Raw genomic sequence first — 26,882 nt, forward strand, 5'->3', positions numbered from 1 at the left:
TCCCGAGACAAAAGCTATTCTCTGGGTTTAAAGCCAGTTAGCGAACTTTTCTAAAGTTTCGTATGTCTCGGCATCTAGTTTGACGATGCATTTTTTTATCGCGTTGTTTTTAATTTAACGATGGAGACCATATCGTTACTTCTCCTCGCTGGGAATGTAAACTCGCCGTAACGGTATTCCTCCTAATGTGGATTGTATCTGGCTATCTTGTTAGCTGGTTCGGCTAACCGTTAGCCTACGCCGGTAGATGCTTTTCCAGCCATGTCGAAGGTGATTTTAATGGGACAGCTCGACCATGCTGATGTGTTCCTGTGAGAAAGGTGATTTTAATCTGACTCCCCGGACCGTGGCGCGGCTGGTCCTGGAGGCCGGGCAGGAGCACCGACATGGGGGAGGAAACTCATCCAACGGGAGGTACGACCTTACCCCGACCCAGCTCACTAAACTTCCCTTTCTGATTCTGGGGCCTTGACTGTTTCTACATAGTTATTATAGACGCATTATTTTTAAACACATTTTTAGTGTCGGGTGTTGACGGTAGTTTGCCTTGCCTCTATTATATATTGATATATTGACTACATATCCCACGTCTATTAATATATCTATAGGGTATAAAGAGGAGATGTCACACACACACACACACACACACACACACACACACACACACACACACACACACACACACACACACACACACACACACGGCAGGTTACCAGCTTGCTGTTGGTGTGTTATGTCAAGTGGATAATATTCAAAGAGATCACGGCGGGTAAACACGACAGTGTTGAGATTGCTTCTTGTTCAAACAGAGGAAAGCATAAAGAGACTTGGTCGTTTGTTTTACAAGTGTGTGATTTCCCCTGGGTCGGCTACCTACCTACCTTGATTACAGATCGTTTGGACACCTGCCCTGTGACAAAGTACTGTGTGTGTGACACACACACACACACACACACACACACACACACACACACACACACACACACACCTCTCGATGGAAGGAGCAGTGTGTGTTCTGGTGAATACTGTTTCAGTGCAGCGAATGTTCAGAACTGAAACATGGTCCGTTGACCCAAGGCATCCATGTTGCCTTGGAATCGTTTTAAACTTAAGTGTCCAAACGGTTGTTTCTAAGATGAAGCCAGAAGGGAGACATTACTTTTTGACTAACATTTAATATTAACGCTGTCTAAACACTTGAAGGATAATTCCAGGATTTCTGAACGTGGACCCATTCCTATCATTTCGGCTCAGATTGACTAATGCTAAACCCTTGCGGCCGTTAGAAGTGTTTTTGCCACTGACCGGCTCAGATTCTTCTTATAGATGTCAGAAAACATTCTTAAAAGGATCCCTTGAGATTGTGTCCAACCTAGTCTCGCTAAAGGAGAACTCTTCGATCGTTAGGTTGTGCGTGGAGTTGTTGCAGGAAATTGTCATCCAATCGCAACCCTCCTTCACCCAAATCTTTTGAATAACACTTAAGCCACACTTTCTGTAGTCAAACACAACAAACTCTGTCGGCCCTCCACGGTCAAACGGTCACTCGCGTTTCCATTATTCTCTTCCTGCAACAACTCAATTCCTGCTATTCTTGGTTTGACACATTAACAAAAAACTTGATCATGCATGTAAGGTAAAGGAAAAATATGTTTTTCTATGTAGTGATCCTTTCCATAATGTTGTCAGACACTGATAACAATCTGAGCTGGTTTTTGGCTAAAACCCACACATTTTGAGGATGTACAGGGCGCTATTGCCCCATAGGGCAAAATCAACCCACCCAAAATGATGGTTATATAGGGTGCAGGTGGAAAATTCTGAAGCCATTTGTTAACACAAACTTGTGTGTGTGTGTGTGTGTGTGTGTGTGTGTGTGTGTGTGTGTGTGTGTGTGTGTGTGTGTGTGTGTGTGTGTGTGTGTGTGTGTGTGTGTGTGGCTATTAGCTCAGTTTGTTAAAGTGTAGTGTTTGCTTGTAGTTGTTTTTATCAGTGTTAAAGGCCCCAATATACTTAAAGTATATTTAAATAGGTGTATTCACACAGACCACATTTTGCGGCCAGAAGGTTTGCGACCAAAACAATTCACTCCTGCCTGCAATTGGTTAGTAATACAACGAGACTGATTACTTCTTGTCTCACCACAGGTTGTTTCATTAAATGACCAGCCCACACATCATAGGAACCCTATTGTACCCTGTCAAACTCTGTGTTTGACAGCAGTTCAACAGCCAATGTGAGCACACCAACTTCAATCTAGATTTAAGTATACCAGGGGCTTAAGTGTACTTGTGTCATATATATTATTATGTGTTTGTGTCACTTGCAGTATCTCTGTCCCTCAGCCAGGGGGGTATTCCATCAAAGTCGCTAACAAAAGCAGCGATTAGTTGATTAAGCCTGGTTAGAGAACTAGCGCCAATTTCCACTTGAGGCTAAAGCCGTTCCATCAACGCAGTTCAGCCGTGCCTTGCTCAGGTTAGTTCAAACCAGGCTCGCGTTATCCTGGATTACGCGCGTTCACGAGATATGTAACCAGCCCAGAACCGTGAATGTCGAATCATGGATCAAATGTCCGAAAAGGACCGAGCGGGATCTTTTCCAGCGGCGAACAGAAGCTGCTTGTGGAGGTCTATGAGGAGTACACGCATATAATAACTCAAAAAGGGAACACCGTAACCATTAATAGAAACAGGGAGGCTGCCTGGCACAAAAATCTGCGATCTGTTGAATGCATATGTAGTATTAAGCGTAACATATTTTAATTTAATATTGACCATGGATTTAAAAGCAGGGAGATAGTCTCGAGTTAACGTGTCGGACTTGCATCCGGTCGACCGGGGTTCTAACCCCACGCAAGTAATAGTAATATAGGAAGGATTACTAGAGAAATCAAATGACCTTTCATGCCATTTATTTTCCATTTCTTTGAATATTCTTAATTAGGGAATTAATAAAGTTACAAGTTAATAATAAGTTAATAAAGTAAGAATTACAAAATGAAGCCAACGCCAAGAATACTACGCATTAGTCTAGACGCGAACTCGGGTCGCGCGTATCACAGGGCAAGTGATAGACCATTCACCCAGCCGCTGATTACTGATGACACGATAATACATAGATTTGTGTAAAATTGTGTTGAAAAAATAGCCACAGTAATAATAGATAGCAATTCATTGAATTATTTCATTTGCGTCATGTAATCTTAGACCCTTAGTGAAAATATACGCTGTTTGTACAAAATTGTGAGGACTAGGTTTGGCGGAACCTTCTGATGGTACAATTGTTGCTGATAGATGGATTTCTCTGAAACACCGCTCAAGTTAGCCTGATAGTTAACCTGCTCCCGACCAGGTTAGTTTGGTCGGATAAATTGCTATGGTTACTTAGCGGAAATTCCCTTGAGTGACGTTTATGGAACGCAACTCTAGCTGAAAGAAGCCCGGATTTGCGTTTAGTTTGATGGTTAGTTTGGTCGGATAAGTTGCCATGGTTACTTAGAGGAGATTCCCTTAAGCCACATTAATGGAACGCAACTATAGCTGAAAGAAACCAGGCTAAGCAAAATAAGCCCGGCTTTGGGTTTAGCTTGGTTGATGGAATACCCCCCTGGTCCCTGATGTCTAGTCTGGACCAGGTGTTAGCCAGGTCCACAAAGTTTAGTCTGGACCAGGTGTTAGTCAAGTCCATCATGGCTCAACCCAACCCCCTCCCCTTGCTCTACATCCTGCCCCCGTTCTCTGAAAGTGAGTTCTCGTCCCCTTTCCTTAGCCCTGCCCACCACCACACCTCTAGCCCCGCCCATCATCCCAGCCGGTCCAGAATCTGGACCAAGAGGAAGAGGGAGGTGGTGCTTGGACAGCTGCCATGGGAGGCTGGAGTCAGCTCCACCCTCTCCTTGGGGTTGCCTGTTGAGGGGGAGGAGCTTGTCCAGGAGCTCCTTCTCCTCCCACCACCTGTCTCCTCCCCCAATCAGCAGCCTAGCTGGTCCCTCAGGAGTTTACTCAGTGCAGACAGAGGAGACAGGTTAGTTACTGCAATGTCCCCTCAGTCAATGTAAAAGTTTTCTCAGACTGAAGCTTGTTGCTTCTCGTGTAGGGTTAGGGTTGTGAGCATGTAGGGTTAGCATGTAGGTTAATCCCTTTGTTTACATGCGTAAGAAGTGCTTTAAACGTCTGACATCCATTTAGAAAAGTGCAGCTCATGACAAAACAGGAAGGGCCTTGATGACATAATATAGGCCCCTTCACACACATTGTTCCAGGTTATTTACTGGATTAACTTTTAAGGCACCTCCTAGTTCTTTTTTTTCTTTTCGCCCTTTCACACAAGTAATACCAATGCTTGAATACATGGGCCAAGGGACAGTCCAGCATTATGCAACACCGATGGATGCCGGCCGCCATAAAACTTGCGGACTGAGAGGAGCTCCCATCCTATCAAGCAACCAACTGACAAAATGAGAAATTAAGAGAACGAGGGCATGAGCCAACTCAATTATTCTTTGTTTAGTTAAACTGCGATTGGCAGGCCATTCACTTGAGTTAAAAAACTTCATTAGGCAATCAAAATATGTTTGTGCACCAATTATTTAATTGAAATGACATCTCAAGATATTGGGTTACGTTAAAGGACCCACTGAACTTGATGGCAGTATCGATAAACTCGGACCTTAATGATTTTCGTGTTTTGAGAAATTTGGAACTGGGTCCCGATCCCAATCCCTAATTCACACAAGAACAAAAATTCAGGAAATCTTCTGGAACTATCAAAGGAAAGACTGGATGTGTGAGAGGGGCTTTTATTGCATACGGTTAGATGTAGCTATTTTGGATCTACAAATCACACACATATATATATATATATATATATATATATATATATATATATACACATACACATACACATACACACACACACACACACACACACACACACTGAACTGGAACTGAAAAGAGGGAGCATTGTTACACTGGTGTGTTAATGCCAATAAGTGGGTATTTGCATCAGTAACTTCCAACATGACTGTCACCATAGCTGGCTATCCGAATAAGACAACGTCCCACAGCTCTGTCTGGCTAATCTGCCCCCATTCTGTAAATGATAAGGGACAAGACTTGTGGATTCATGAGATAAAGACTTAATCTGTTCAGAGGGCTCTATCATCTACGTACATTAGGTCATGTTGTATATTTTTTGTCATGGGTCTATGCAACAGAAAGCGATTTTGCAGCACTTGTCTAAAGGCCCATGATGTCCTCAATGCAAACATAACCATCTGCTCATGCAAACACTGTGGAAAGTAGGATGGGGGGAGCATATACCAGAGAGGTGAGTAGGAGGCTGTTTAGCGCATTGTGTATGTTGTAGGGTATGGAGGAACATGGAGGAGGTATCACATGGACATCCTGTTCCATGTGCTACCGCCTCCAACCATGTTACTCCTCAGGTTAAATTCTGCATGTGAAGGGCTGTCTATATTATTACTATATTATATCATATTATGCATATTTCAATCTTTCCCTCCCCCCTTGATCCATCCTACTCCTAGTCTGACTTGTTAACAGCTCGGGGCGGGGCTTAGCATGCGTCATCCTGTCTACATTATGACATCACCTCTACCCAATGAGAGTGGCTTGTATTTGTGGTGACGTAATTGCAGCAGCGGTTTGTTCTGACAAACAGAAAGCTTCACTCTACTGACCTGCTTCTGTTTTACTCTCACTATCCCAAATATGGTAGTGCATAGGAGTCAGGGTTAGCAGTCCAGGGTTTAACCTGGTTATACGATCCAGGGTTAAACTGTACTAAAGGTCGGGTTTAAACCTGTTTTATATAGTCCAGGTTTAAACCACTGTCAATCTTTTAGACATGATTTGCTGAACTACTGTTTATATGGTATACAACAGCATGACATTTGTCCTTGACAGTTGAGACGAAAACGGTCAACGCAAACAATCAAAATTCGCTAGACTAGACATACAATTTGTTTGTGTTCAGTCGGTCCGAAACCTCGGAGTAGGCCGGTGCACTAGATTATAGAAGATTAAGAGGTTCTAATCCGGAGGATGACCAGACGACGTGTGGGTCTGTGGGCGTGGCTTGCTATAGGTTAATAAACGTGCTGTTTATCATGACGTTAATAAATGGATTATACATGTAGTCTAAATTCATTTATTGGATTGACTGATTTAATTTCACTGATTGTCTTTGTCCTGCTGAGTCTCTTTTGTGATATCTTTCCCCTGATTAAAACAGCGTCTAGCGTCGCAGGTTGTTTTTTTTTATCATGTTTATCACTCTCTCCCCCAATGCGGCTATCCCCCCGCCCCCTCCCCCACCCTACTCTGGCTCCTCCACCTCCGGGGATTACAGATAGGAGGAAGCCTGTTGTTAGCGGCCACGGAGCGGGCCTCCGGTAACCGGCAGCAAGCGACAGGACTGTGCGGCGGGGGAGTAGAGACTCCGTTGGTTGAGGTGGGGGGGAGTGATGGAAGAGCTTTTCTCCGTGAGCACCGGGGCTTTGTGAGGCCGCGGACAGCGCCAAAGGGTCGGATACAAGGCGGCGTGCGTTGAAGGTGTGAATACTGTAGCGAGCAGCGTGCATAACACCATGTTCGAGTAAGTAACGCATATAGCTTCAATATGAATGTCGCGGTTATGTGGCGATAATTGCCATGTTTTTCTTTTCTTTTTTTTAAATTTCCATTCAATGAATCGGTCGATGTGATGGCGAGGTGTCCATCGCAGCGAGTATAATCTTCTGGTTGGAGAGCCCATTCGCCCTCTTCATCTAACTGACAACATCAGTATTTTTAAATGAATGTGGCCTGGGCCGCCGTGGCCCATCTACACTTCTCCACAGCACCCGAGTTAATTATAGGGTTTGATATAGCTTTATATAGAACTGACATGAGTCAAGTCAGTGACTAATGTCCGTACACAAGACTGTATATAACGCCGTTCTGTTAACATAATGAGGGGTTTAAATCTCGGTTTTACTTAGCCGGGTGAGGCCAGTGAAGATATATTAATGTCAAAGCATATTCGTCCTCTTCAGACGTTAGTTTATCCTGTCGGGCTATTAGGTCGTCTAATTTCAGTTTATAAAGGGTTAATTGTTAGGTTATAATGAGGTTAGGACGCATCGGATCGTCAGAGAGCAGCTCTTCTTCGATGCTTTTGAGCTGCTCTAGTTCTCAGCACCGCCACCGTCAGTTGAGAGAAAACGCAAGCCTAATTTCAATTTGATTAGCATGTAGCCGGATTAGTGTTGTAATGTAGTGTTAGTGTTGTTTACATGTAGTGTTAATGTTGTTGACATGTAGGGTTAGTGTTGTAATGTAGTGTTAGTGTTGTTGACATGTAGGGTTAGTGTTGTAATTTAGTGTTGTTGATATGTTTGGGGGTGAACTAAATGAAACATGCAGGGAACAGTAAACGTTAATTACTTGGCATTTAAATGTGTACTCGCATTGTGAAATTATGTATCGCTCTTGTTAAATGCAGAATGCCTTCTGTCAACAGCTGAACGCTGTTAGAGATCAACTTTAGACCACTACACATGGCTTGGTGGCCATGTTGACTGTTTTGGGGTAAATGTAGTTTGTCATGGCCCCAGGGGAAAAACCTATTGACCCACACAGATACTGTTCTAGTTATTGTTTTCACTTAGTTCTATAGCAACAGTGAGATGATGCATGATCATCTTGCTTGGACCTCTACTTTTCTTTATTACACCTGCATACTGTATGTGTAAAACTCAAGCCCTCTGGTCAAATCCATAACAAATAGGTAAAGTCCTCGTAGTGTCTTCATTATTTTTTTCTGTTGATGAAGTTCTCTGTTTGGGGTTTTAATTCCCCCCTTTTTTGTTTAAAGGGATATTGAATAGTATTGAGGGGAGCCCGGACACTCCAGTGATGTTGTTGATTGTGCTGATGCTTTTTGGTTGATGGATGTATCTGTGGTCTTGCTGACAGTGCATTGGACCAATCAGTATTGTGCCACATGATCCGCACTCCACGTGACTCACACTCATGATGTTGTATTTCTGTCGGCAGCACGGCCAGTAACTCCCCCCGGAGTACTCCCGGCAGCTCCCCCTCCTTGCGCCGCAGGGTGCTGGGGGGGGGGCGCAGCAGCGAAACGGAGGGGGGAGGGGGGGAGAAGGGAGGGGTTGAGAGCCCCCTGCCCTCCATCCCTTCTGGCTCTTCCCTCGGCTCTGCCTACCCCCTCGCTTCACGCCACTTCAGCCGCAATGCCAAGGTGAGCACTGTCCCACATGCCTTTCCCCTCCTCCCCCGCCTGTCTCCTGTGAGCTGCGTGGTGCATTCTGGATGTTGAAGTCTGATAGCGTGGCAAGCACATTCTGTATATTTATGATAGCATGGCTAGCACATTCTGGATTGATGTGGTAGCATTGCTAGACAATTTGTATTCATCTGATAGCATATCTAACATGTTCTGTATTAATCTGATGGCATGGCTAGCATGTTCTATGTGAGTCTGCATGGTTAGCACATTCTGTTTTAGTCTGATAGAAACTGATGTTTTTTTTTCTCTTGTTTGCAGAAGATGCAGAGCTGGTACAATGTAAGTACCCGGGGGTTACGAAGCAATTCCCAAGAATTCCATTAATTTCCAGTGCAACGCAGCATAGGGCTTGCAACCTTGCATTGCAGAATGGTTTGCTTTGCGTTTAGAGCCCAGCACACCATGAAAATGTCCCCCACATGCACACACGTCTGAAACCCATGCAGTAAACCTGACCTAGGCAGAAAACTGTGAAGCTGTGTGGTACAAGCCAGTGCTAGATTGCGTTGAAAGATACTTTACGTAAACTTTCTCAGTAATCAGTATATACAAGGTGTAAGAACCTTCCTAGTGGTTCTAAGAAGGTTTTCAATAATGGCACACCTAGGAGTGCATTATGCTGTTGATACCACGGCCACCTGCGAATCATTGAAACCTTATGGTGTTGACGCATATCTTTGCTCTACTTGTTCCTGGAAACAAGATGGGCCAGATCAGACAGCATATATGACTGTATGACTGCTGACTACTACTGACTTGAGTCAGTCAGGTGCCAGATTCACATGAACGAAATGAAGAATGCAAATGTTACCTTACTACTCCAGTATATGGAGAAGATCTTGGTAATGACCTGGCAGTCCTATCTGAGTCTTATCAGCCAGACTACTATATAGACTAGATTCAATTTGCATACTGGGCGGTTTCGCCTTTCCACAGCGCCATCAGGGCTGCATTATCAAAAAACTCAAAACTGCAGCAAAACGTCTTTTGTTTTGTAAAACCTCCGGCATCGTGAGGTCGGTATTCGCAGACATTTCTTTTTTTTACATGGAAATATTAAGCAACCGTTACTTGGAATTGCAGATGCATGTTAAAGGTAGTGTCCCCGTGTCAGTGGGTGAAAAGATACAAGTAGGCCAATGTAAGCGTAGCAAAAACATTTTTTGAGGACAACGTTGTCTTTGGGATCTTGGTAAATGATAGTATGTCCTGGGTAAACAGGGTCAGTTTAGCTAAAGGATTGCTGGCCAGCCGATGTGAGTGGAGGACATTGGGTGATGAGACTCCGGCCAACTGTGGAACATTCGTGACCCTTCCTCTGTCCTCCCTCAGGTCCTCAGTCCAACATACAAACAGAGAAACGAAGACTTCCGGAAACTCTTTAAGAAGTTACCAGATACAGAGAGACTGATAGTTGGTAAGTCACGCACACCCACATGGACCCGTACAAATTCTTATTCCATAGAGAGACCAGCGTCCAATTTTGTGTGTGTGTTCCAGACTACTCGTGTGCACTCCAGAAGGACATCCTTCTCCAAGGTCGTCTCTACCTGTCGGAGAACTGGCTCTGCTTCTATAGCAACATCTTCCGCTGGGAAACCACTGTGAGCCCACTTCCTTTAAACACACCACCACACTTCCTGCACTACAGTATTGGCCTACATAAAGTACACGGTATAAGGACAGGGTAATGAATACAGTATTGGTAATGTGACAGTATTATTCACTTCAGAGTGTACCATGTTAAAAGGTTATTTAAGTAGGTCGTCATTTCAAACAGATAGCTATTATTATATTAGAGTTATCGTCACACAAGTATCCAAAAAAAACAGTATCAGAAATTGCTTTGAGTTCCAGGTTGAGAGAGTGTTATAGAATAATACTGTTATTATTTTATTTGTGGAGCTCCATCGTGGGAGTGGCTCATGTTAATAGCGGGGAGGGTTAACCTTATGGGCATCTATAGTAGGGATGCACAGATTCCACATTTGGGTACTCGCTGAGACAGAGTACAGATATTAGTACTTAATAATATCCTTACAGTTTAAAAAACGACCATGGCCAATGGCAACTTTGTGATACTTTTTTCGTACTGTCGTATGTGTCCGAGAATCCTAACCCCCATATCACACAAAACGCGCCGGGGGTGCCCCTTTTTACTCTAAATTGAGAACTTATTTCAGTAACCGTGATAAAATGAATGTTTTGGGCTCACTGGCTCTTCAACATTGCGTCACGTTGCGTAAAGTGGTATTGGGTGGTGGTATCAGAAGTTTTAAGAGTACATGAGCACAGTTTCAAGTCAGAGTACTGGTATCGGTATGGTGCATCCCCAATCTATGTATGTAGTATGAACCCCTGTTGTGTGTCCGGTGTGTCTGGATGTATGGAGCTCCATTGGGGGAGCGGTTCATGTTAATAGCGGTATCCAGGAGGGGTTACCCTGTGGGCATAGTCACACCACTGTTTAGCTGATGAGGTGCAGCTCTCAGCTCTCAGGGCTTAATGCCACCAGCACATGGGAGAAGCTTTCATTTGGGGAATTCTGCCAGAAAGGGCTTTCTGCCTAACCCTAAACCTAACCAATAGTTGCCTGAACCTAGCCAAGTAGTTATGTTGCGTAAACCTAGCCAAGTAGTTATGTTGCGTAAACCTAACCAAGTAGATAGGCCAATTCAACCAGGTGGTTGTGTTGCCTAAACATAACCAATTACTTGTGTTGCCTTAACCTAACCGGGTAGTTGTGTTGCCTTAACCTAACCGGGTAGTTGTGTTGCCTTAACCTAACCAAGTTTTTGTGTTGCCTTAACCTAACCGGGTAGTTGTGTTGCCTTGACCTAACCGGGTAGTTGTGTTGCCTTAACCTAACCAAGTTTTTGTGTTGCCTTAACCTAACCGGGTAGTTGTGTTGCCTTAACCTAACCGGGTAGTTGTGTTGCCTTAACCTAACCGGGTAGTTGTGTTGCCTTAACCTAACCGGGTAGTTGTGTTGCATTAACCTAACCGGGTAGTTGTGTTGCCTTAACCTAACCGGGTAGTTGTGTTGCCTTAACCTAACCAAGTTTTTGTGTTGCCTTAACCTAACCGGGTAGTTGTGTTTCCTTAACCTAACCGGGTAGTTGTGTTGCCTAAACCTAACCAGGTTATTGTTTTGCATAAAACTAAAAAAGAGAGTTGTGTTGCCTAAACCTAATAATGTAGTTGGGTTGCATAAACCTAGCCACACTCCGCCTAAAAAATTGAATATAATAATTAACTTCTCCCATCATGTACTTGGCCGTTTATTCTTCGTGAGTCTTTCTGGCGGAAACCCCTGAAGGCAAACCTCTCCCACGTGCTTGCGACCACAGATGAATTTGGTTGTAACTCATCTTATGTTTCGCCCAACAAATGAAAACTCAGTCGAATGAGACTCTGCTGATCAGCCAAAGGGTAGGCGACTATTGGGGGGGCGGCTGTAAGGGGGTGGCACACAGGACGCGATGTCCACCGTGATGTCCTCCATCTGCTGTTCTATGAATTTGAAAATCTGACTTCAATGACAGCCCTCACAGCGCCTGTAGCTTCCAGCTCTGCTCAAAACCCTTCCTGCCCCATCCATTTCCAGCCATTATACTATACACAGAACAAGACTTCATATTGAATCATCCGACATGTGTTGTGCTATTTCTATTTTTTTAATTTAATTTTGTCTACTTCTCGACACTGATTAAGGACTACAGTGTTAGTTATGTTACAGTGTACTATGTGTTTCATATCACCATCATGTTGAAAGGTAATGTGTACATTACAAGACCAGGGTCATGTTTACAGTGTTAGTAATATTGATGTTCTGTGCTCAGATCACAATCCCGTTGAAAGATGTGACCAGTCTGACAAAGGAGAAAACGGCCAAGCTGATTCCTAACGCTATCCAGATCAGCACGGACAGTGACAAGGTACCAGCTCAGACCACTACTATAGACTAGACCAGTACTGTATAGACTTCAGCAGACCGGTTCAGACCACTGTGATAGACTAGACCAGGACAGACCGGATCAGGAAAGACCAGTTCATACCAAATCGGTAAAGACCAGACCAGGACTAACCGACTCTCCAGACCAGACCTTTCTGACTGGCTCTCTCTGTCCATATCTCTCTGAAGCACTTCTTCACATCGTTCGGCGCAAGGGATCGAAGCTTCATGATGATCTTCAGGCTCTGGCAGAACGCTCTGATGGACAAGGTACCGCTCTCTCCCTCTACATCTCTCCGCCACTCCCTCAATGGACCGCTACAGCCTGGTTCTGTCACGGCGACTATGTTGCTTCTCTCTATAGACTCCCTCCTTAAGATTTTCTCTCCTTCTCTCTCCGATATATAGGCATGCTCACACAGAACCTGTCGAAATACTTGTGTTCAACAGCCGATGTAAACACAGCAATTTAGATTTCAAGATTATTGAGATGTTGAGGAGTAGTGGCACATCGTCCACTGATTGTGTATATATTTCTTTTAATATTGTATATTGTGATAAAACTTTTTCTTCAATGCAGCTGTTTATTAAAGGTCCTATGGCATGAAAATTTATCTGACGTCTCTGGTACTAGTTATCTCGGCCATGGTTTAGAAGGAATTGGGGGAAAGGAACTTTGGCTTTGACTGAAGTCCAGACTGAACCACGACATGGCGGAGAAAGGGATTGTTGCCGTTAACGGACTCCCGGTACTTCCACGAGACTCGTAGTGGAGGTTATCTTGGCCATCATGGCGATTGTTGCCTGGGATTGTCTCCTCCTTGGCTCCTTGGCGGCGGTGCCCCGGCGGGAGACAATCGCGGGTAACAATCCCTTTCTCCTCCATGTCGCGGTTTTCAGATTTTTCAGATACTTCAGATTGATGTGGAAGTGGAGGAACCAGAGACGTCGGAGAACCCGACGCAGTCGAGATTCATAATATCATCCGGAGGCGCACACAGCTTTTGGCCGTGATAATATATATTATATAATATAGATATCTACAGTATATATAATATGATATTATTTAGATAAAGAGCTCCAGGACTCCTGCCGGAGCACCAGGAGTGTTCTAGAATATTTTACAGACCATGGCCAAAAGCTATGTGCGCCTCCGGATGATATTATGAATCCGAGCCATTGCGATACCTCCACTGTAAACACTAGCGCATGGTACCGTGACCCCAAGCTGCTCAGGGCCACACCCCCACCCTCCACCTTGACCTGCTTCTAAAAAACAGCACGTTTGTGGAAAGCTCATTGTGGGACTGGCTCGTAGTGGCTGTAATTCTGCACCAAGGCTGAATTTCTTGAACGTCTTCAAATACTGTATTAGGGGCCCACTAACACCTATATACTGTAAAAGCATCCATAAAGTAGCATGCCATGGGACCTTTAATGTACATTTTATACTGTGTGTTGCAGACTCTCCTAAAGATCTGTGTATTAATTTTAATTCATACTGTGTGTTGTGTTGTTGACTGTTAAGGAGCTCTATATTCATGTTTATTTACGCTGTGTGTTGTAGACTCTGTCGCCTAAGGAGCTGTGGCACATTGTTCACCAGTGTTATGGAACAGAGCTGGGTCTTACCAGTGAAGATGACGACTATGTCTCGCCTCTCCAGCACCTCAACGGCCTTCTGTAAGCCCTTCCCCTGAACTGTCAGCCAATAGGACACAACAAGATTGCCTGTCTTACAATAGAATACTGCTTGATATCCTTTCAGTATGTTCATCAGTAAACAGATTGCAATGTTTTCCTATCTTCCCTTTACTCCTTTCTGTCCTCCTCTCTCCCCCTCTGTCGTCTCTTCTACTTTGTTATCTCTGTTCTCCTCTCTCTCTTCTCCTCTCTCTGTCATCATTTCATTCTCCTTTCACTCCTCTGTTCTCCTCTCTCTCTCCCCTCTCCTCTCCCCTCCTCAGACCAGGAGAGGAGTCAGAGTCTGTGTCAGACCTGCTGGAACTCAGCTCAGCCACTCTTCCGGGCTTCCCTCCCTGCGGCCCCCTCAGTCCTCTGGGGGAGACTCCTCCCGGTTCCTCCTCCCACCTCTCTGTGGAGGAGGTGTCCTCGCTGTGTCGGAGACGCAGCTCAGAGTCCCTGGAGGCTGGACCCCCCTGCTGCCCCCCCATGATGCCCCCTGCTGTGCCCTCCAGCTCCTCCGCTCCCACCTCCACTGCCACCTCATTCGTGAGTACCAGCTTTTCCGATCTCCCAGGAGAGTTCCTTTCAGTGTCATTTAAAGCATCACCCATCTCCACCCATGTCTTCATGGGACATGCTGGTCTCCATGGAGCTCCCCTGGTAACCATGGCAGCACCTTCTCTCCTCTCAGAACCTGGAAGAGGCCTTGGATATTCCGGTGGAATCGATCAATCACATGCTCCCCCCTTCGACCAGCAGCATGGGAAACCTCTCCTCATTGGATGCTACCAACGACGACGAGCTGCCCACCGACCTCAGCAACTCCTCCGATACCCAGGAAGAAAGTCAGTTCCCTACCCCTACTTAGTCAGCGCCCCCACATAGTCGATACCCCTTCCCCCATGTAGTCAGTACCCCATCACCTACTTTGAAACCATAGCTCAGCAAAGGGATGTAAATATTGGCACATATTAACAGAACAGCAAATCCTCCAAAAAACATTTGCCCAAATGTACCTCACACAAGCTATTAAATGACCTTGTCCTTGTCTACAAATTGAATCAATAATTTACATGTTTGTTTTAAGCTCTTGTTTGCAACACAGTTGTTTAATTTGTTCAACCAGTTCTTTGTTTTCCTAGTCAGAGCTTGAGCTTTAGTACAATACATTCAATTCTCTCTTCCATAACATCTCACTGCCCCCCCCCCCCCCCCTTTCAGTACCGCTACCTCCCACTTTGAGAAACACTAACTCAGTACCCATTCCACTACTTAATCAATACCCCTGATGTAGAGACACGTTTTGTCTAACCCATTTTGTTTGTGTGCGTGTGCGTGCGTGCGTGTGTGTTGCCTAGGTGAGGTGGAGGCGTTCTGTGCTGACCTCGCGGGCCGTGTGCACGTCAACCGCGTGGTGTGCATGAGCGTAGACAAGCTGCACGACCTGCTGTTCTCCTCCGACACGCAGTTCCTCCAACACCTCTTCGCCCAGAGACACTTCACTGGTACATACACGCCTACATGCACCTTTTATACATGACCTCCGCCACGGAGGGACTGTTCTGTACATTTTCACTTTCTGTGTCTTTTGTGCGTCCGTCAGCAGGACATCTCCCAAAGTTGAGCATGAACTAGCACCAGTACTAGTAATCAGTGTTGTAGTGTAACAGTAATGTAACTACTTTTTTCGGGTAAAAGTAGTGTAACGCGTTACTACTGGAAAATATGGTAACGAAACGTAGTTCCTTTTTCAGTTTGGCACAAGGTTACTTTTCCCAGGGACAGATTTGACAGCGACACTGCCTCAGCTGCGCGCTTGCGCAATAGTCGCGGGCGCTCATTCCACACTGAGGCTAGTACTAGCAATAGCCTGCAGAGAGTCATCATGGCAAGCGCGGTGGAGCAACCAACGGTAACTTTTGAGGGATGGAGGCAGTGGCGGTTTTAGGCACGGGCGAAGCGGGCTGCCGCACGGGGAGGCATTATTTTATGTCACATTGGGGGTGGCACGAGCACACGAGCAAAAAAAATCATCCGCGTCGCGAAGTGGTTTTCTTTTATCTATCATATCACTGTGTGGGGAATTGGCATATTGGCGCCCCCTCCAGCTGCAGGCGCCCCTGCTTGCTGAGGAGGTGCCGTGCACAGAAGCTGTGTGAGAAGGGGAAAGGGGAGGAGGGCGCGGGGGACAGTTCACCTCTGCGTCTCTCAAATGGAACGGACAAGGGGGGGAACGGGGGATCCACTGTTGGCACGAATTGAAATCCTTATTGAAGCCTGCAGGGTTATGTGATAAACATACGGAGGAACGCGATCACTGAGCTGCCCTACCCGAACATTGCATGAGACGTTAAACTCAGCTAGAATCGCCGCCCACAACCATCATCCAAAATGTGATGTCAACAGACCAAAACCGCCACTGGATGGAGGTATTCACATTATTTCGAACTGATTGAAAATAAGCAACATAAAAGTGTAACGTAAAAGTAACAAGTAACGGTAACGAGTTACTTTCCAAAGAGGGTAACTAAGTAAAGTAAGGGATTCATTTTTTTTTTTTTTTTTTTTAAGTAACTTCGCCAACACTGCTAGTAATACTGCTGGGTAGGTTGGTTATCCACCAGGTGACCACTGATTCTCTTCCACTGCCGATCAGACAAAAGGGTGCATGACGTTGGGCGTGACGTATCGAATAAAGCCGTCTTTTTGGTAACCTCAACAAAAATGGTATACATGTGTATATTAACTACAGCTGATACTATATGGAACAGAGGGGGCCAAACGTTAGTGTTTTGTCTTGTCTCCCTCCTTCCTGCAGACCTGACGGTGGGTGAGTGGCAGCTGGACGGGGCAGGGAACAGCAGCCGGGTGCTGAGCTACACCATCTCCATCAACAACCCCCTGGGGCCCAAGACCGCCCCCGTGGTGGACACACAGGTCTGCCTCCCCCTACAGCTGGATGGATATATTATTTTGAACACTCTTTTTGCGCCTCACCACTTTGATTGCGACTAGGGCCCGCATGTCGGGTGTGTGCAGCTCTGTTTCTCTTCTCTTTTCTTGGGCGGGGGGGTATTGGAAGAAGGGTTTGCCAGTGATTTGGTGGTGGGCTGTGTCATTGCCGTTCGGTTTCTCCTGCCAGAGCGAGTGTGCGCTGTGGAGTCTAACCGTATTCATAGTCACCGTGTGTGAGCTGTGCAATCACGGATTGTGCACAGTTCATATGGGTCACTCACCCTTGAAATGTTGAAGCTCTGCACATCCCCACCAATGTCAGGGCCAAAGGCCTACTATAAATGCCATTACACTGCACAAACAGTGTCTCTAGGCGGAGTGTTTCAATGTTTCTCTGCGTGATGAAAGTGGCTGATCCATCCATTCTCGCCTGGCGTGAATATCATCTGATTTTTGGAAGCGTCAATTATAAATGACCATAACTTTGGCTACGTTTACCACTCCATTATTAACGACCTATATCAGAGGCTCTTGAACTAGGGCTGGGCATTTCAATGCACTCGGTGGTATTGACTCAAAGGGAAATTTATTTCAGCTGGCAATGAAATTGTCCATTTATGCTGCTTTCTAGCTTTATTCACTCTGACCCAGTAGCATCCACCTTGATGATTGTGTTCTTTCTTTTGGTGCCTTTATGTGTAGCCCTTGGAAATACACTCAATTGAGTATGTTAAGTTTTTATAAAAAAACTGAGAAAGAGGTTAACCAACAATTTCTGTTTCTTTGAGTGTGTGATGGGGACAGCGCATTCAAACAGCTATAGAAAAATAAATTGCCAGTAAAAACTCTATACATTGAGAACCAAATAATAATTAGCATTCTCTCATAGGCTGTTGCACTGCAGTTAAATACAGTGAATTCAAAATGTTACAATACTCCTTGCAACTTGCGGGCTGTTTAAGTTATGTGAGACGTGTTGAGACACAACACTAGGGAAGTGTTGGAAAAGTTTGATTCGGTAGCAAGTTTGTGCCAACACAGGGCCTTAAAGCGACCTCTGTTCTGATTCCAGAGCCTGTTGAAGAGCAGTTCCCAGGGCCATTGCTATGTGGTGGACTCTGAGGTCATCACGTCCGGCATCCCTTACCAGGACTACTTCTACACCATCCACCGATACTGTCTGACCTCGCTCGGCAAGAACAAGAGCCGCATTAGGTACCCAATTACAATGCCCTCTGACCGCCCGTATAGCCTTCTTACCCCCCAGTATAGCCAACTGACCCCAATTATTACCTACTGACCCACAATACAGCAAACTGACCCCCAGTATAGCCTGTTAAACTTTAAGTGAACTGACTCCAAGTATAACCTACTGACCCCTAGTGTAGCCCTCTAATCTCCAGTATAGCCTACTCACCCCAGTCAGAATCTGCTGTGTTGTAACCGTTGTGTGTGTGCGTGCGTGTGTTCTTCTCCTCAGAGTGTCGTCTGATATCTGCTATCGGAAGCAGCCCTGGAGTCTGGTCAAAGCTCTGATTGAGAAGAACACCTGGAGTGGTATCGAGGAGTACTACAAACACATGGGTGAGTACTACAAACACTCATGTGAGTACTACAAACACTCATGTGAGTACTACAAACACTTGAGTGTTTTGTAGTTCTTATTTCTACCTGTTATATCCTAACTGAAGAGAGCCTGATGTTACTGTAGTACTTGCAGCCCATTCAACACATGCAGTCTTACCTTGCTATGTTCCGGAAGATTTCCATGATGAGATTTTCCACGTGTGAATGGAAACAGGGATTGATATTCTGGGAAATCTGCACCGGCAATTTGCCTGCTCAAGACAAATTGCCAGTGGATATTTATCGAGCTGTGCACAGCGGGGTTTCGTGAAGCAATTTAACCAATCACAAAACCCTACTAAAGACGTATTTGAATCCGCCACTGTTTATCCTAACGCCCCAACGTTTTTCCGGTGACTATAAAATCAAAACAGCATCTTTTGTTTGAAAACAAGGTATTTTTTTCAAGATTGGCTGGTAACTGTAGCCTGGGTATACCCATGCTGCCTTGCACGCAAATTCATTTCACCCTGGATTCCATGGATCTGATTGTTCCTCAGCAAGGGAACCAATCACAGAACGGTGGGGGGGGGACAGCAAGACGATGACGACATCTATGCGACACACCAAAGCTTGTCGTTTGTTTATATCTATGGGTCCAACATGGCAGCAGATGAGAAGAAACCGTTTGATGCAGCCTTAGATAGTGTTCTAAGTAGTTTAGAATGCAAGTTTATTTTGAATTTTATTTTTATTGGCTATGAGCTACGTACAGACGCATTTGATAGACAATCGTAGCACCCAATAAACGGCTCTGGGCATTCGTAAACCACACCTCAAATATGAGAAAATGAATGTGTGGTTCCCAGACTAAATCTTCTTGAGATTTGGTCTGGCGTTAGCCAGGCTATGGTAACTGGACTCCGGTAATGTACCGGAATTAGGGAGTTCCACTCAGTCACCCATATGGGTTGCATTACTGCCCCCTGCTGGACTGTCCCCTTCGCCCATCTGTGGGCATTGCTATGCAATGTGTAACTGTGTGTTCACACCGCACTTCGCCCCGCGACACGTTTCAATGCAAAGTGAACGTAGAGACGCGTATCGGGCAAAAAAAATTGTCCCCGGGACCCGCGACAAGATTTGATTGACGGGGCGACAGTTTTCCCCAAGACGGGCGGGCGCGTTCACGTGGATTTTGTCGTGCAAATGAGCGACAGATTTCGCAGAAGTTGAAATATTTCAACTTCTTCGCGGCATTCGCGTTGAAACAGCCAATCAGCGTTCACTCCCTGTGGGTAACGTGGGTGAAGTAACGTAAAACAGCCAATCAGCGTTCACTCCCTGGGTGACGTCACGTAACAGCCAATCAGTTCACTCCCTGGGTGAAGTAACGTAAAACAGCCAATCACCGTTCAACCGTTCAGTGAACCGCAGCTTGGAGGAGAAAGTGATTGTTGCCGTTTGCGACTCCCGGAGCTCTATATCTATATATAATATATAAATATCTATATCATATAATATATACGATATATATAATATCACGGCACAAAGCGGTGTGCGCCTCCGGATTATATTATTAACCCATAAACGACGGGCATTCCGACGTCTCTCCCTCTTCCACAACAGGTACAGACACACATCTCGGCCATGGTTGATGAGAATGAATTGGCATGAATGACCGTTGGCAGGCAAAACGCTCCGCGACAAATTCGCCCCGCGACACGTTTCAGTGCACACATTAAGCACAGCGACAGATTTCGCAGCTTCGCGCGAACAGGCGAAAATTGTCTATTTTGGTGTGAACGCACAGTAAAAGGGCAGAAATTTTCAAGAAAGTAGCTGCATGTGGGAAAAGTGATGATCACTAGGGTTACTACCTGTGTTATCCTCCACTACAGCGCAAGGTGTGAGCGTAGTACTCATCACTACCCGTGTTATCCTCTACTACAGGGAGCGAGTTGTGATTGTAGTACTTATTACTACCCGTGTTATTCTCTACAGAGAGCGGGGTATGATTCTAGTACTTATTACTACCAGTGTTATTCTCTAGTACAGAGAGCGGGGTATGATTCTAGTACTTATTACTACCGTGTTATTCTCTACTACAGAGAGCGGGGTATGATTCTAGTACTTATTACTACCGTGTTATTCTCTACTACAGAGAACGGGGTATGATTCTAGTACTTATTACCAGGGGTGCACATAACTGGTACGCAAGTACGCATGCGCGCCCATAATCAGCGATGCGTAACGTCACTTGTGCCACTACCGCGCTTTTGCGTAACTCACCGTCAGGTCATCAAAACAAAAGTACACGTGTATCTTGTACTACTTCTGCGTTTCGCCACTTGCAAAAAAAAAAGGCAAACGGAGCCGGAGCGCTTTGTGCGTTGTGCACCGCACGCACACTATAGAACTGCGCAACCGAACACCATCTCCTGATACTCACCTGAGTAACTCACTAAAAAAGTTATGTGCACCCCTGCTTATTACTACCCGTGTTATTCTCTACTACAGAGAGCGAGTTGTGGTTCTAGTACTTATTACTCCCTGTGTTATCCTCTACTACAGAGAGTGAGGTGTGCAAGCTGGAGACTCTGCTCCAGTCTGAGGTCTCAGTGGTAACCAGCGGTGAGGCGGGCAGCATCGACAGCATCCAAGGTCTGTCTGCGTTGCGACGCCGCAAGCGCCTGGGCTCGCGACGGGCAAACGACACAGAGAGAGAGGGAGCGACCCCCACCGGCTCGCCCGAGCGAGGAGAGAGAGGGCTGGGGGACGACCGTGACCGCAGAGACAGTGGTAAATGGACAGGAAGTAGACACACACACAGAAGGTGGACCCACACAAAGAGGCCCATATTTGTACATTCTCCTTAAAATGTATTTTGGGACAATCCTGCAACCAGTCAGTCCCCTGCTGAGTCCCACTTCTCGGTCCTGACCCACAGCTTTTAATCAATGAATATTGCCAAAATAAATCTGATTGGTTAACTGTTGTCATGTGATGATGTTGTTGTAGCTCACTACCGCAGCCAGGCCGAGCAGTCTACTGGACAGACCAGCATCTCCACTATGCTGCTAATCGTTAGCTTCATGTGAGTACCAAGCATGCTTGACATGCATCACGCTATTATCATGCCAGTAGCATGCTACATATGCAAATATCAAGTCTATGTATTGAATGTGTCTATTCAGTTCTGTCTCTCTCCATCTATCTTTCTGCTGCATAGGATCTGTGTAAGGTACTGTCAACCTGAAGGAATATACCTTATACCTTTATACCTAATGTGTTTGTAATGTTTTAATTTTTGTAATCATGTTTTTGTTAGCCTGTTCAGTGTTTTGATGCAATTCCATGGTGACCACACTTGACACTTTTTTGCCATGGAGTTTAACCGCTGTCTCTCTCTTATGTCTCTCAGTCTGGTGGTGTTGGTCGCCCTCAATGTTCTGCTCTTCTATAAACTTTACTCCCTGGAGAAAGCTGCTCACAACCTGGACACCTGGAGCGCTGATACACACAGGTACACAACAAAACCTAGACACCCGCAGCTCTGATACACACAGGTACACAACAAAACCTAGACACCCGCAGCTCTGATACACACAGGTACACAACAAAACCTAGACACCCGCAGCTCTGATACACACAGGTACACAACAAAACCTAGACACCCGGAGCTCTGATACACACAGGTACACAACAAAACCTAGACACCCGCAGCTCTGATACACACAGGTACACAACAAAACCTAGACACCCGGAGCTCTGATACACACAGGTACACAACAAAACCTAGACACCCGGAGCTCTGATACACACTCGTACTCAACCACACAGACAGGGCTCTCAGTGCTACAGACTTGCTTGAGGGGGAGGTTTGGTACCCAGCCCTATCAACACGTGTTTCCCTGGTGTGTCCCTCCTCCCTCCAGCCCCTCCCCCCAGACCCCAGCTGATTGGCTGCAGGTGCTACAGCTCCAGAGGAGGTTCCACCAGAACCAGCTCAACAAGTGGCAACAGATCCTCTCATCCTCAGTCTCTCTGCTAGACCAGGTCTGTCTCTCTACCTGTCTGTCTATCTACAAGACCAGGGGCCTCATGTACTAAGACTTGCGTGGATTTCTGACTAAAACTTTGCGGACGCCAAAATTTGGAAAGCTGCTGCGCACAAATAAATCCGGATGTATCAATCCTTGCGTAAGCACGATTTCACGCAGATTCTCTTTGTACATCCCAATTAACGTGAAATTGTGCGCACGTGCACGAGCCCGTCTCTCCACCCAGTCTCCTCCCTCATTTAATATGCTAATTCGTATAAATAAACCTGCAGTAGTGCGCTCGTTAGGAGAAAGGAGAAAATGGAGAAAGGAATAAAAAATAACTTTAGTGAATGCGAGGTGGAGGTGCTGATTTCGGAGGTAGAGGCCAGAAATAAGATCTTGTTTGGCTCTCTTTCATCCGGAATCAGCACCAAAAGCAAAAAACTGGCGTGGGAAAATGTTGCCAAGTCGGTCAACGAGGTTGGGGCCGAAAGCCGAACTCTGGCTGACATAAAAAAAAAGTGGTCGGACATCAAGGTGGACGTAAAAAGAAAGGTGTCTGCCCACCGGAGAAGTGTGGGTCAGACGGGCAGCGGGCGGAGTCGGGGAGCTCGCCCTATTTGAGCAAAGGATGGCAGCTGTGATTTGGGATCGGCTCACTTTTGCCCAAAAAATCATAATTGTCTTGGTACAACCCTTCATTTCGAATGCGACCATCTTCTAACAAGGCCAACACTGCCATCACACCTATCGATTATTGCCACATTTTGCGCATGCTTTTATATTCTCATTTATTTGGATGCATGCTGACTGGTTGTTCCCATACACCCAAGGTGTCAATAATATGTACATAATTCGAAATCGACCGACTGGTTCATTGATAGATTGAATTTAAGTAACAATGGCTTGTTCTTACTCCACGCAACATCAAATAATAATACTGCAGTCAAGAATCTGACGACATATGCGTGAAGAGAGATCCATTAGCGATGTCATGCGTGGTCATGAAATATGTAACGTTTAATAAACAAGTCATCACTGAAAATAATATTGCTGGGGCTTCCTTTTAATTTCCTTTTAACTCCAATAGTAATATATATTTTTATGGGTCTGTTTACGTTTAGCCTAATATCAACAACAGTGTCACATTATGCGTCTCGACAACAATAATGTATGATTGAAGTGCATTTAAGATCACACATCCCGACGTTCAAATCCACTTTGAACTAGCCTCATATTGCAATATTACTTCATGACTCGTGATCGAGTAGGCCTAATGTTGTTGCGCTGCATTGCCTCTATGTGCCGCCAACTGACAAAATGCAGCAGAAATGTGCGTAAGCCAGGCATTTAGTTTGCGTGGAGAACCGCACTTTCTCACGTCAAGTCAGTCTTTGTACATCCGAACGTTTGCGTGAGAAGTTGTTTACGCAGCTTTTTTGTGCGTAAGCAAGCTTTGTACATGAGGCCCCAGGTCTGCCTCTCTACCTGGTCGACCAGGTCTGTCTGTCTACTGTCTGTGTCAGTCTGTCCCTCTATCTGGTGGTCTGTCTCTCTTCTGTCTGATAATTATTATTGAATGTATTTGTAGCAGTAGTTTGCTAATGCCCCCCCCCCTCCTTTCTGCCTCCCCTCTAGATGAAGAGGTCTCTAGAAAAGCTACAGCAGGGCATCCCGGTGCCGGAGGTGCAGCAGGACTCTCCCCCGCCTCCCCCAACAGAGCATCATCCAGACCCCTGACCTCCCCGGCCCTCTTGAACTCTCTGAGAGTCTCTGCCTCCATTGGCAGGACCACCGCAATAAACCAGTCTGGACTGGTCTGGTCTAGTATTGGTACTGCTCTGGACTAGCTGTGATCAAGTTCTGGACTAGTTCTGGTCTGTATCTCCTACACGGGACCATTTGGGGTGTTGGACCTTGTACACAATGTCACTCTGCTGCCTAACACACCCGCACATACACAGACACACACACACAGAGACACACTGCATCTGTGAGGACCTGAGACATATCAAAACATTTCAGATGAACTTTGACCTTCCGGAGTCGTCTCCCTTTAAGAACGCGGGGCGTGGCCTATGGGGCGCTAACAGTATTTATTTCTTGATTATTTTGTATAGTGAGTTTCTTGAATCTCTGGTCGGACATAGCAATAATGACCCAACGTTCTAGAACATTGAGGTGTGTGTGTGTGTGTGTGTGTGTGTGTGTGTGTGTGTGTGTGTGTGTGTGTGTGTGTGTGTGTGTGTGTGTGTGTGTGTGTGTGTGTGTGTGTGTGTGTGTGTGTGTGTGTGTGTGTGGACTAAAAAGGGAACCATGTTACAGCTTCACCTCCGATCTGGATTAGTTAGATTATACACTTTATTTAAAGTCCTCTACCACTTATATCTCTCTAGCTCTCTTCTGATCTCTCTCTCGCAGGACTGTTATGATGGATGTCCGTATTATTTATAGTAGAAATATGTTCTGATTGTACAGCAATGAAATGTGCTAAAATATGCAACAACCCTCTGTCTCTTGTATTTTATTTTTTGTTTGTTAACTTTCAAAGGATGAAACCAAAAATAGAGCTCTCAGCCCTTCATAGAGAAGAGCTATGATTCTCTCTGAAACCTCTATTCTCAATGATGGGATGAATATCCCATCATTGAGAATAGAGGTTTCCAAGAGAATCGAGAATTGAGCTCTCTGCATAGAGAAGAGGGCTCTGTTCATTCCTTCATAGAGCTTCTACACTTGCCAAATGGTAAAGATCAACTCCCCAGTCATTTGCCTGGTGGACTGAACCATCTGCTGTACCACCTTCTACGGGTGGCCCTAACCATCTGATGACCTATACCAATGGCTAGATCTTTCCTCCATACACCTCACAACTCATGTTAAACGATGACAACCCATTTCAACAACTACACAGCGCTATTATGAAATATAATAAATGTGGATTAGACATGGCTTTCTAATAAAAACTTTTTAATGTACATTTCAATACACCTTATAGGGAAAGTAACATGAGGAGAAAATGGATATAATAGTAAAGGTTTAATACAATTATATACATTCATATCTGTAATCATGCAATTAAAACCATGTTACAACATCAATAACAATGCAGCAGAACCCTGTTTTATTAGCAGGCGAACACTGAGGATTCATATAGTTTAAATGTTTAGCGTAACATTTTACCATGGCAGTGTAATCCTCGCCCTTAGATTGACATGTACAAAATGGACGTTTAGAGATAAAATGGAACAAAGAGTTCTGAATATTCAGCCTATTAATGAAGGTAAAGTAGTAAATAAATATGTATTATGTATACATTCAGGCATATATACCCCAATCAAGAGATTGGTCAACTAAGAGCAATACAAGCATTCCCATTATTCAACTGCCTGTTAAAATTAAGATAATATTAGCATAATTACATAATTAGGTTTATATATAGATATAATTTATATAATGTACATATAAGTGCTGTCAATCGATAATGTGTAATTTCGAGGTGATACTTCAAAGACAAATTAGTTCTGTGGTAATTAGATTTGCTTTTTGCGACCTCAAACCTAACCCTTGACCCTTAAACTCCCATCTTTAGCTGCAGGGGTCCGTCGGTCGCTCCAGGCTCAGGGTTCCAAATGTCATGTTGAGCTTAAAGGCAACATTCAAATAAAATATTTAAAGGTGACATTATACCACCAGGTTTGAGTGTGATAAGCCGTTACAAGCCGTTTAGAAAATCTGCCACTTCTGACATCACAAGTGGGCGTGTCCACCTAGATGTGTGCTGGGTAGATCAGTCTACCAGCCTACCCAGTGGACCGTAGCAAACGTTGCTCATCTATATGGATTTATACAGTTTCCAGTCCGGAAAAAGTACAAAAGAACCCCTGCGGAGGTCTCGTCATCAGGTCTCCTAATGTTATGTTATGTATTTCACTCAACAATTCCCCCCCCGGGATAAATAAAGTATCTATCTATCTATCAAACTCGATCAAGGTCCAGGTAGACCGAGTCGGAAGAATCAACGTCACAACGATAATGGCGATGCACATTATGAATGGGAAACAGTTATGTGTCCTCAATTTGTCCATAGCAAACGTTGCTCATCTATATGGATTTATACTGTTTCCGGTCCGGTCCGTAGCAAACGTTGCTCATCTATATGGATTTATACTGTTTCCGGTCTGGAAAAAGTACATAAGAACCCCTGCGGAGGTCTCGTCATCAGGTCTCCTCATGTCATGTTATGTATTTCACTCAACAATTCCCCCCCCGGGATAAATAAAGTATCTATCTATCAAACTCGATCAAGGTCCAGGTAGACCAAGTCGGAAGAATCGACGTCACAACGATAATGGCAA

General features: G+C 45.1%; 1 protein-coding gene across 2 annotated transcripts; it reads left to right on the top strand.

The window, feature by feature from the left end:
- Positions 1–25,031, top strand: gramd1a (GRAM domain containing 1A). Of its 2 annotated transcripts, XM_084471593.1 has the most exons (19): positions 1–414; positions 8,064–8,268; positions 8,575–8,595; positions 9,649–9,733; positions 9,817–9,920; positions 12,159–12,254; positions 12,461–12,541; positions 13,839–13,954; positions 14,239–14,503; positions 14,649–14,802; positions 15,316–15,462; positions 16,776–16,894; positions 17,985–18,127; positions 18,393–18,496; positions 21,053–21,280; positions 21,500–21,575; positions 21,903–22,004; positions 22,417–22,537; positions 24,163–25,031. In XM_084471593.1, exons 1-19 carry the CDS (start codon positions 296–298, stop codon positions 24,262–24,264), a joined length of 2,388 nt encoding a protein of 795 aa, XP_084327719.1. In that variant the 5' UTR covers positions 1–295; the 3' UTR covers positions 24,265–25,031. The 2 variants fall into 2 exon arrangements, with proteins under 2 accessions (XP_084327719.1, XP_084327720.1); XM_084471594.1 differs by lacking the exon at positions 15,316–15,462.
- Positions 25,032–26,882: the final 1,851 nt, after the last annotated feature.

Source organism: Micromesistius poutassou (assembly GCF_964030765.1).
Source record: "Micromesistius poutassou genome assembly, chromosome: 8".
Classification (NCBI taxonomy): domain Eukaryota; kingdom Metazoa; phylum Chordata; class Actinopteri; order Gadiformes; family Gadidae; genus Micromesistius; species Micromesistius poutassou.

Excerpts from the sequence above, each read along its gene's own strand:
- gramd1a (XM_084471593.1), top strand. The coding sequence starts at position 296 with ATGCTGATGTGTTCCTGTGAGAAAGGTGATTTTAATCTGACTCCCCGG. Across the intron at positions 21,281-21,499 it reads CCGTGACCGCAGAGACAGTG|CTCACTACCGCAGCCAGGCC; the intron begins GTAAATGGACAG and ends ATGTTGTTGTAG. Across the intron at positions 22,005-22,416 it reads TGGAGCGCTGATACACACAG|CCCCTCCCCCCAGACCCCAG; the intron begins GTACACAACAAA and ends TCCTCCCTCCAG.